The 12,061-nt window shown below is 35.1% G+C and overlaps 1 protein-coding gene across 1 annotated transcript in view; it reads left to right on the forward strand.

Annotated features, from left to right (window-relative positions):
• The window catches only part of LOC142334694 (uncharacterized), a 56,917-nt gene that overhangs the window by 20,900 nt on the left and 23,956 nt on the right, over positions 1-12,061 (forward strand). Inside the window, exons 5-8 of the mRNA XM_075382929.1 lie at positions 4,352-4,493; positions 5,740-6,011; positions 6,599-6,927; positions 10,545-10,763. Of these exons, the coding sequence (XP_075239044.1) occupies positions 4,352-4,493; positions 5,740-6,011; positions 6,599-6,927; positions 10,545-10,763 (962 nt within the window). The remainder of the gene's footprint in view (positions 1-4,351; positions 4,494-5,739; positions 6,012-6,598; positions 6,928-10,544; positions 10,764-12,061) is intronic.

The following is a 12,061-nucleotide window of genomic DNA, read 5'->3' on the forward strand; positions in this document are numbered from 1 at the left end:
TACTTTGAAGTTAATTGTTTAAAAGAAAATAAGCGAAATTTGTTACTTTGCTGTTTTTGTTCTTTTTACCAATTGTTACCAAACTTTTTTATGGACTGGTTCCATATCTTTTCTGATGATTTCTAAGTTATTTGGTGTAGTTTTAGTTTTATTTGACGGTATGGTTACTGTGTTATCAAAATATGTTTTTAAAGCGGACAAAGTTTTTGATGTAATTAATGTTTGTTGTTGTTGTTTGATTTTGATGTTCGCCTTAACTCGCTTGCTTAATATTGGCATATCTCATCAATCTGGTGCATCATTTTTCACTCCACTGGGTTATTTGCTTTGGAGGCTATCTTTTTGTTCATACGTTTTTTTTAATATACTTTGGTTTTTTGGGTTTTCTTTTGAGTTTTTTGGAATTTCCAAAAATAATTTTTGGGTTTTTCTATCTAACCCTCATTTGGTAGACAATTATGACCAAATTGGGGATGATCGGGGTCGGAACTTTCTGTGTGATCGCACATTACGTAGCCTCTTTGTTAAGTTATATGATAAAAATTTGTGTGAGAATTTTCTCGACTTTTTTGTACAATTCTACCAATATTAGAAGAATTTAGTGTTGACATGAGATCGCCTATTTTACTTTATGCTTCCCCAAAAAGAAAACCAATTTTTCCTGAGTTTCAATTTAATATAAATGTTATGTTTTCACGCGTGGCATTTCGTGCTTCAGAAACACGCCCAAAGAACTTAGATGACAAGAAATTGCTCCAAATTACTCCTTTTCGATTGGCAAAAGGGAAGCGCCCCCAATACACCGTCCCAGTCAATTGAATTGTAAAAAACATAGAAAAGCTAGTTCTAATAATGATGTTATAGCACAGAAAATTTGTTATGTAATAAGAACTTTTGTATTTATTTGCATCAATAATTAGCATCGGCGCTACACACATCATCAAAAAACTTTTATGACATCAACTTACAGAAATAGGTCTGTAATGCACTTTGCAAATTGAAAATGGAAAAAAACTGTTTTTCTAAGATGGGGATATACCGGTATTAATATGAATGAAGAAGCCCTTTTACAACACGCGCGGTTTCACCATTAAATAAACAATTTTTTGAGGTTCCAGTTCCGTTTTAAGGTTTTCGCTACAAAGTTTTTGAATGATCATTTTGTTGTCAATCCAATTTTTTACTTTTTTAAATTTCATTTTGAAGAATTCTATGAGTAAATCACTTTTTGCTTAATGTAAACATTTGCGTCAGTTGAATGCTAAGTTTTATTGTTTCAAAGACCAACTCCGAAAAGATCAAGTGAAACAGTCGAGTGAAAAAATTTGAAATGAATAAGACACCATTCATCTTAAAAAACAGCCTAGCCATACTTGCTGAACCGGCCTTCTAGCAAAACATGCTAAAATGGCAGAACAAAAGTTTCATGGTGATAGTTATCGTTATCAATCCTCATTTTAAAAACTGAACATCCATAGGTTCTGATAAAGGACTTCGCCAGCTTCGGTGAGAGCTCCGGACCCGAGTGTCAGAGGCTTTCATAAGCTAAAACCAGTGGAATTGCACTAGGTTTATTCCAGGTTGTTTCCAGGTTAACCAGAATTCCAGAGAAGACCAGAGTAAGAAGAACAGAGTTCCAAATAGCCACCTAAAATTTTAGCCTATAATCCTTTTGGTTGAAAATGAGAAGAGAAGATTGAATTAGCCAATTTGTCAGTGTTATCTGATGGTTAATCCAACCTTTGGTAGAAAATAGCATCTTCATTCTCGACCAAAATTTTTAAGTTCAATTCGAAAATTTTGTTTTTTTTTCTTCTGAAAACTCTAGGAACATTTTGACCAACTTAAATCATCATGTACATCATATTTTCAGGAAAAATAATGCTTTCTGAATTTATACCGCACATACTTGGCTAACAAAGTACCCTTAGGTCACTCTGATTCAGTACTGAATCGACGACTTACTAGAGTATATTGATTCAGTACTGAAAATCTATGACACTCGGGTCCGGTACTTTTTATGTAATCAATCGAGAAGAAATTATAAGAAAACATCCTTTAATAGTGCTTCTTAGAATTGATGCAATTTATTGATCTCAGTTTTTGATCAATTTTTTTCCTTATTTGTAAAGAACAGGAGAACTAGTTAAATATGTAATTGTGTATGTTAAACGTGTAATGCTCACTGACGATTTGCTACTGTTTTTCTTTTGGCGTGCATAGTTCTTTGATCAATAATGTTTTGCTCAGTCGCTCTTAACATCTATTTGTTTCCGCAAAGGATAAAAAACACGTTCGAGTTTATTGTTAGTGTATCAAGACATCAAGGTTTATTCTCAGTTGTGAAATCACAGAGCTACATCATTTTCGTGTATAAAATTTTCTGTTTGAGTTTCATAACCGTTTTCCTTCAAAATCTATGCAATAAGGACGATAATAAACTAAGGCAGCCAAAAGAATGAGAAAAATTTTTACTAAATTTTAGTTTCAAAAAATCTTACTTTTTAAAATTTTTTGAGATTATCGAAAAGGGGTTTTCAATAAAAGAAGTTCTTTGTTCATAGAAATAGGAAATGACACCGGATCAAATCAAACAATCTCAAATCATCTGTTCTTTTTCTGTATCCTTGTGTCAGCAAAAACTGAGAAGCCGATGACAAATCGTTTGTAATCTTAAACACAAAAATTTCAAAAGGAGACAATTTTGCATCTGAAGGGAGTCAGTTTTCAATAAAAAAGATGGCTTGGAAAATAGTTTAGCCAATTTCTTATTTTCTAACTATTATAATTAGAAAAAAAATAAATTCTACGTCTGCGATGTTCTTACACTTCAGTGATTGGCAAACCAAAAAAAAACAGAGGAGACATTTTGTGCTCAAAAATTATAGAAGAAACCTTCAATGATCAATTCAAGTTTTCAACAAATTTTTGAATGGCAGAAATGGAGTGCACTTCTGCAAAAGATACTGGTTAACCAAAAATAGTACAACAGAAAAAATGAGATTGGCAATCATTTCCTGTTTCGGTAGCGCTGCAAATACCTCAAATTGTTCTCCCTGTGTTTAGTTTGAACGATTGTCCTTCTTTAAGATCTGCTCCTAAACAAATAAAATACAATTATTTTCCTCGATCCCAACTTCAATCATGTTAAGAGAGATTTGTTTTTATTTTGAATTCTGATTTAAATAATAAAGTTTCATCATTGCGAAACAAATGAATGCAATCTTACTCATTTTTGTGATTGATATTTTGTTGCTAATTGTTCCAAAATGTTATGTATGGGTAAATTATATTCCAGACCGTTTCGTCATCTGATGGTTAATTGGTAAATTGCAGCAACACAACAGGGTTTATGAAGCAATTAAAACCAAGAACATCTAGCAATTTTTAATTATTTTTGCTTGCTTCCTGATTTCAATTTCCTCAAATCTTAACTTTATTTTTTGTTTTTTTTAATGGACTATCAATCACAGACTCACATCAGCCGTCTTGTTCCTTATGTTACGTAATTTAATGTAGTTCACGTTAACTGAGTAGGAGTAGGCAAGCGATAGCGGACCATTATTTGTGGCCTTTTATTTCCGCGAACTGTTGGATGTAATCCTAAATTGTGGCTTTAGAAAAACAAACAGACGTGTCCTAGTTCATTCCATAAATTTGTTCAATATAGGCCATAAGAATTTTTTTTACAATGCTGTAATGAAATATATTTGACCTTAACGTAACCAAAAGTGCGGGCAACTTACAGATGGCACCAATCAATCCGAGTGCGCCCACGGGGCGTCGACTAAGACTGCGTTATCAGCAGATTTTTCAGATTAGGCACGAAAATATTTAACTTTTTATCAAAATAATTTGGCTTGTCCATTTCAATCTCCTGTTACCGCTTCAAGTTGACAAAAATATCAGCTGTAATATTTGATAGAAGTTCGTACACATGATGTACTTTCAAATATTCACTAACTTATTTTGTACTGAACTTTTGAACCTAGAATTACAGATTATCGGGTTCTTTCCCCGGGTTGAAGGTTCTTTGATTTCATAGAAGGATCATATATGATTTCACTCTCCCCATTTTGACTACTGAGTACAGTACTAGTATGAAACCCTAGAAATCGTATACGATCCTTGTATGATTTCCAAGAAACAATACATCTTTTTCCCTTCAATTTACGTTTTTGTTTTCATCGATAAAAATCGTATATGACCTACATGAAATCAAAGAAATTTTTATACTCGGTGACCCGGGTCCTTTTAGGTAACACTCAGGGCACAGAATTGCGCTGATATATAAATAAACGCAAGATTAGGACTCCCCATCAATTTAAAAAATTTTATGTATTGATTATAGACACCAGGATCTCGTTTCATGATTGGACCCTGCTCCTCTCAACAGAAGATCGCATCCTCGCAAGTACAATTGACCACGCACCCTCTCACCACACAGTTGAACAGATCCGTTCAAAGTCAGTCTCACCAATCTCAACAGTCAGGTACATCATAGAAACAAATCACCCTAATTAAGAGATCGACTTATGAACAGACCGTGGTCGACCGATATTAAGTATGAAAAGACTTTTTTCAACTTTAATGGCTGGGTTTGACAATGGGCTGAAACATAATGGTTGGGGTGGGCCATGGGTTGACAGACAAAGCTCGGGGCTGAGCATATGTCAATCGATAAATTTGGGATCGAAATAGGTTTGTCTGAAAAATAAACATGGAAAAGATAACAGTGAGCAAGAAAACTTCGTCCCGTTTTTTATCTACAAGTTTTGCTATCTTGCGATGCTTCAACAATCTGCCAAAAATTTCCAAGTGTTTTTCTTAAGTTAGCAGAAAAAGGGCAAAAACTTATCCTGCAAATTTGTTGTTTACACGATTTTTCGCCAATGAAACCTAAGTTCCAATTCCATTTTTTGTCGATTCAATGGTTTTCAATCTTTTTTCTAGTTTGTTCTCCAACCGAATTGAATCTCCTGGTTTTGTTCAGCTTCTATTTAACAATATAATGAAAGGTGAATACTATTGATTGTTGTTTGTCACGACTATATGTTATTGTTATTTTATCGTGATGGAGCTTCAAAGCAGTCAATATTCTGATCAATTCAGTTCAAATGGTGACGCTTTGAAGCGAGTTTTGAATCTTAAGTAAAGTTCACGAGATTAAAAGTATGCTATTGGTTCTCTAGGAACTTAAAGTTTTCGTTTACATTTTTTTGATAAGCGTGGAAGTCTTCTTGCTAGTAGGTTAACTTACTGGAACAAATTTTTGTTAACCGATGTTTAATTTTCTTCTTTTTAATTTGAAATACTTTTGTAGAAATCGGCAATTGTTTGGGGTGAACCTGAAAAAAAATTATGTTTTGTTAAAATTACTTGTTCTCTCTCATTTGTTAGCTATTTTATAACCAGGGTTTTGAATGGCTCTTTCGAAATTTTCCATCCAGCTGCATAGTATTTTAGCATTGTAATTGCATATTTCTCGCAGAATAAACTTAACTAGATTCAATTCGTAGTATTAAAACTCCGGCAGTGTTTTACGGATAAGCTCACCGCTTAAAAACTGATTATCACCGTTTCCGAAGAAAAAAATGAAAATTGCGCAATTTTACATTTTTCTAAATATTTTTTTCAATTTTGGGGAAAAAATAAATATCAATTTTAGCCATGAAATGAAGATAGTCAGGAATTCCCGAAATGCTTTATATAGAATTTTTTTAAAATGGAGAATTTCAGGACTGGAATCAATGGAGGTTTCCTTCCGAAATGTCACAGACAGTCAATCAAGTCTTCCACAAGATGCAAGAGACAGTGGTCAAACAACTGCAGTTGGCTGCTCGTTAGTGGATCAGCTTGTGAGGGAATCCTGTCTGAAACATTTCACGCCTCCCCTCGACTTCGTCAAAACACATCTTGGCATTAAAGAGCAAAAGACAATCCTTCATCATGTTATTTCCCAGATCTCTCCAAATGGAGAGACATCGTCAGATTTCTCGTCAATTCAAGAGGCAAGATTAAAACAACTGAAAAGTTCTCAACTTTTCAAACGTTATCTGCAACAATTTTCTGCATTAGGAAGTGTAACAAAATTTTGTCGCAATACCGAAATTTTAAATTTTCATAGTCTATCGTTTGCAGTAGATTGATGATTTTGACTTAGTTTAAATGCAACCAATTTTGCTACTACAGAAGCCGAGGCGGAATGTAGCTGTTTGATAACCATTTTGCAAAAACTTGCAGCCCGGACCTAACGCCAAGTCAATATCAGTACTGGACAAGTCGAATTTCAGTACTGATTAAGAGCTAAATGAGTCATTTGTACATTTTTACGTCATTTGCAATCATTAGTCACTTGCATTATGGAGTCAGTCTTGTGCACGTCTTGGCCAAGAGGTTCAAGTCTATATCCAAGTCCACTACAGCACTCTCTCAATATTTAGTATCATAAACATTTTACTAGTACGCTGTTAATGATATTACTTATAGAGAGAGCGTTATTGTTATGTGACCTGAAATCGTAACATTTTTGGAATTGTATGTTGATCAAAAATTGTTAGTTTCTGACCAGATTGAGAAAACTCCAGATTCATTCCAGGTTGTGTCACAAGTACATCAGCTTGTAATATGCCGGGACTGGCCGGGGGCAACTACGGACGGACCAGTCACCCAGTTGACCCCACAGCAACTGTCAGCCAGGCTCACCAGTGTCGCCGAAGGGTACCAAGGAGAAGAAGGGAAAGACACTGATCGGATCAACATGGATGATAACCATTCTCAGGGTTTGAATTATGAGTCAAAGAGGGGGGATTGTCAAAAGAGAAAGAGAGAAAGATGCTTTTACGCGTCCAAATCAGCTAACTCATCAACCTACTCTAGTCAAGCTACACTTGACACCTCTGATCACAGTCCATTCATACCAATCAGGTTATTCAATGTCATGTATATCAACTTAATCATATTCTGATATAGATAAAAAACAAGTTCCGGTTCCGATTTTTGATAGTTTCATTAAAATACTCAAAGGTATTCAAAAATGAGCAAGATTAGACGTATGTTTCTGTTAGATAAAAATATAATTCCACGGAAGTATCTCAAAATGAAATTCTGCTCCAAAGTTCTTTTTTTGAAGGTTTTTTATTCAAGAAAACGGAGTAGTATGTTGAACACTGATTGATACATAAAATTAATTGATTTAAATTGAAGTGCTTATGGCCGAATTGAGTCGACTCCAAATTGCTCAAATAAACGCATGAGATGAAAACTAATTCTTAGAAAATATTTGCTATCAGCAAAATTTGCGAAAAATGGACGAAAAGATGGGCATGGGAATAGTAAAAAAATGGAATCAGTTGGAAAACAATTACGGAATGATCAAGAAAATATATAAAACGAAACAGAGAAAAAATGTGCAGAGGTGGAGCTGATGAATGCTGACCATATTGAATTTCAGTGCCTTTTGGCAAAACATTTCACTTAAAGTGGTGTTTTTTACCGCATTCTTGTCAACTCTTGTGATGAAAAAAAAACCTTTTCCTTGCTTAGAAACATTAAACCTGCTTCGCTTCAGACAGAGACAAATCCGTTGAAAAAATCGGCAGATGGGGGAAGTCACATTAGGTAATACCGATGCAATCGACTAATTGTTTTATTTACTTCATATCATTGCCTAAAAATTGAGACCAAAAATTGAGAACTGAGTGGACTCAACTCCGGTTCTTAAGATTTTTTCCTCTAATTCTTTTCTCTCTATGTTGAAAAGAAATCTTGCAATACAGTACGTTGATAAGACAATTTCCCGATGTTTTCCAAGCTCTTTTGATTAAATTGACCATCAGATAGTGATGCTCTTAATGTCATATTGCATGTTTTCAGCAGAAATTTGTTTACCGGATTTTTTTGGGAAATGCACATAAAAATATACAGTGTGAGACAATTCGGTCAAAATTTACGATGAAAATTTCAGAAAGTCAGCATCCTTAAATTTCAGATAGCCAGCATCCTTAAAAAGATGTTGGCATTATTTCAAAAGCAGCAAAACAAAATATACCTAAAATCTGTTTTTGAGAACAAATTAACATTTCAATTTTTCCCATTCTAGCTCTGCATTCGCTCATCAAAAAAATTTCCGGAAAGTTGATTGAATAATCTCAACCAAAATTTATAATTTGCAGCTGGACCATCAATATTTTCCGCAGATAGAAAAAGCCTGCTGTTCAATCATTTGTCACAGAAACGGAAGAAAAATTATGCTGTGCAGTTTCTTATAAGGAAACAACTCGTATTGAAAAAATTTCCTTTCCTTCTAAAATTATTGAATAAACGTCTATATAATTACTTCACGTTTGATGAGGGAAGGTCAAGTTTGTTTTAAAAAGGCTGTTATTTTCAGCTTGTTTTTATACGACAAAAGCTGAGAAATGCTGAACAAATTCATTATGACACTTGAGCATCTCTACGGTGAAAATTGATATTTGCTAAAATCTTTCTGCTGAGAATTCAGTATCTCTTATTAATAGCCTTGAGGCAATAGCGGGGGCTAAAATTGGCCTTCTCTTGGATTTTTGCAATTCAAAGAATTTGAATTGTGTTGGGGCGCGGTCTTGTTTTTGATCTGTTTATACAATTTCATGATTTTTGAAGTCAAATTGAGTTGATGATTTTGATGACGATGAAACAGGAAGTGGAGCGAAAAAGCGAGTTGTTTTATGGCTTCAGTTTTTTGCTCCAATTTTAAAGTGGTGTGAGAAAAAGGTGTTTAAAAAAATTGCTTTTATGGTAGTCCTTTTTTGTTCACATGAGGCATTTTGATACTGATTTTTACATTTTTTCTAAATGGTCTCAATGCGTTCTTAGTGCATTCTGGGTCTTTGTTTTCCAGGACTTGTCTTCCGATGTTTTTTTTGCTTCGTCGTTAAGATTCTTGTAACTCAAAGATATAAGTTCATGTGAGCGTGTGTCAATCTAATTGAAGGTTATTTGAGAGAAGCTTATAGGTTAAACTGATTACTAATCAAAATATAACATCTCAGCATTTATTGAAGGAAGGTTTTTCTGGTCTGTCTCCTTTAATTTTTTATATTGAGATTACAGATCTACAAAGCTATTGCAGCTTTTTCTAGCAGTCTTCCAGCAATGTTTTTTATTGTGGTCCCAAGCCCTTGTTAAACAGCAAAACAGTACTAATTCATTATGTACCTATTGTAGATTGCAATATCCATTCTCTTTCATTTTTTTCTCAGAGTTTTTCATAACTTTAATAGAGTAAATGCAGAAAACATTTTTTGTTGTGAATTTTGTTTGGACAGACATTTTTGAATCTTTTCTGTTTTCATTTAAAATTTATTTTAAATTGCAGAAATTTCAACAATGATTTTGATTTTTTAGTGATGTTTTGATGTCGCGCATATAATAATTACAAACCGCAAGATTTCAGAGAAAATCCAAAGTCTTGCCAGACAACCAGTCATTAACAGCGGGGAAACCAGAAAATCTACCCGTTTTCGATTCCTTTTTCTGTGCTATTTCGGAAATTTGATGATGTGTGGAATTTGCTGGCTGATAATCAAATCTCATTCACTGACTTTTTGGCTAAACATAACGTATCAGCCTTTCGTTTTTTTTGCCTGAATTCAGACATTTCCGTATAAAAATTGACATAATCAGAATCTGGTCGGGCTGCGTTACAATTTTACTATGGTCCAGGCCCTTAATGATATGTAGTTATAGTTGTTAAAATGATGACTTATCAACTGTCCAGCAAGGAAAACAAAAATGCTGCGCATGTTGAGGTGCCAGATCACAAAGAATCTCTGATCAGACTATTCCATCGAAAACGCAACTCTTATCAGCCGGTTCCCGACCGAGGCTCTCTGATTCTACAACTTACAGACCACTTTGTAGATGTTAAAAAGCTCGATTATTTTTCCCGAGAGCACGATGCAGGTGTTCAGTCGCTGATGGTCCTCTGATTAGTGGTCACTTCGGTATGGGACCTCGACATGGATGTTGCTGCTAACCTTCAAAACTATTTAATCAATTAACTTTGTAATCACAACCATCTTTTACTTTTTCTAGTTGAATAATTCAATAAAGTTTTTGTGACTTTTTTCTCCACTGTAATTTGACATATTTGAAGTGTTAAACACAAAAATTTTATTTTTGTTTTCTTCTTAAATTGCGGATCAAATTCAGTCTATCTAGACTCATATTTCAACAGTTTAACGATCGTGTTGATGTGATATTTGACGCACCGTCCTCTACTCAACTAAATCCTTATAGCACATTTTGCTTCAGGTCTGCTTTACTGATTTCGAAAATAGGCTTTTTGTAAACTACCTTTTTCGGCTCTTATATTCCTGATCATTTGTTCTTTCACCAGACATTCTGTGTTCATCCACGACTCGAGTCCGCATAAATTTGAACTCACGACACCCCTGTACATTCAGTACCTTCAGCCTGGACATGCGAGTCCTTGATCTGAGACCTCAGTCTTGGGAAACCATTGAACGCAAATTGAACTGCCAATGAAATTTTGTGTTTAGCAATGACATTTCGTGCATGAACGTGATCACGAACACCACCCTTCAAATGGCCAATGTTGACCCCAAAGTCATCCAGGAGGCGCAGGTGGAGAGAGACAGGGAGTGCTTGGAGGTCAATCTGGTCAGGTGTCTGCAGCACATGTCAGATGAGGGCATCGAAGTTCACCCGACAGCCGCCATTGCACTCTACCTGCTACAGTTAATTGCCGACTTTTCAAGGTAATTGCTAGACATTATTGGGACCTAGAATGGAAGTAGTATGCATTCCCTTGCAAGATTACTTGCCAGATTCTTGCAGGATGTAGAATTCTTCGATCACTGGGACTTAGTCCCCAGTTTCACGGCACCAATATTCAGACATCCTGTGCATCAACCTCTGAGTGCTTGGGAACCTGGTGTAACTCATTTTGCTGTTTTTCGTGCGCCTCAAAAACTCATCCTTCTAGCAATACATAAAGCCTCTGTTCAAGCTGTTTCATCTTTCAGTCCACTTCTTATGATCCCCGTTCGAGTTAGAATTGTTATCTTGTAATATCTTAAAATACAGTACTGTTGGAGCTGAGCTTAAGGAATAACAAAATTGCGTAGGACGAAAACTATTACTGTGTTCTATTTTTATCCGGATTATCCATCCCCCTAGCGAGAAAAATGTGTATAGCAAATCAGAAACAGCCGCGTATGCCACGTCAGCAGAAAAATTGTTAACAAACTGAACAAAAATAAGAAAACACAATCCCAATTTGTCTTGTCAATCTAGCAACTCGAGCTAGCACTTAAACTCAGCAATAAAATTGTTGAAATAATATAGTCTTGAGCAGTATATTTGTTACTGCGTCTTGCAAAAACCAAACACTTGAGCAGTATAATTGTTAAATTGATACTGTGTCTTGATATCAAAAATTTGTCTTGAGCAGTATTCTATCTAATATTGTGTCTTGTATCGAAAACGTCTCGAACAGTGAATTCAATTTTCTGTGTCCTGATTTCCAATCTTCAACTCGTGAGTACTCTGCGAAAATCGCAACACACACATCAAGGTTTAAGTTAGAAACAAATTTTTCATAACACTTCTCAGGCATATAATTTTACCTTAGATTTGTTTCATCAAAACGATTGAACTGGTAAACATATAGAGATCCCGTATTGTGTGATCTGAGGACCCAGTTCGATTGAGAAAAAATCCAAAACTAAGTTAGTTAAATTAGTTAATGCAACGGTAAGTACAGCAGAGGGCATATACAGTTACAAAAGCGAACTGCATGAACGAAGGATCCGGACAGATTTTTTAACCACTCAGAACGAACTGGGCGGTGTAAAACTTTCTTTGTGAAACACAAGGAGAGCAGGCGTTACATTTGGTCCGCCGACCCGGACAGTGGAATAAACTGCTGTCCAACCCAACAGTCGAAGTGTCAAAGTCATCGACGAACGAGAACAAAACCCAACGAGCAATTCAACAACGCCAATTAGGCAAAGCAAATAGGAACGTTGAAAAGCAAATCTCAAATTAAAACAAA

This window comes from Convolutriloba macropyga, chromosome 2, assembly GCF_964194025.1.
Source record: "Convolutriloba macropyga chromosome 2, txConMacr16.3, whole genome shotgun sequence".
Lineage (NCBI taxonomy): Eukaryota > Metazoa > Xenacoelomorpha > Acoela > Convolutidae > Convolutriloba > Convolutriloba macropyga.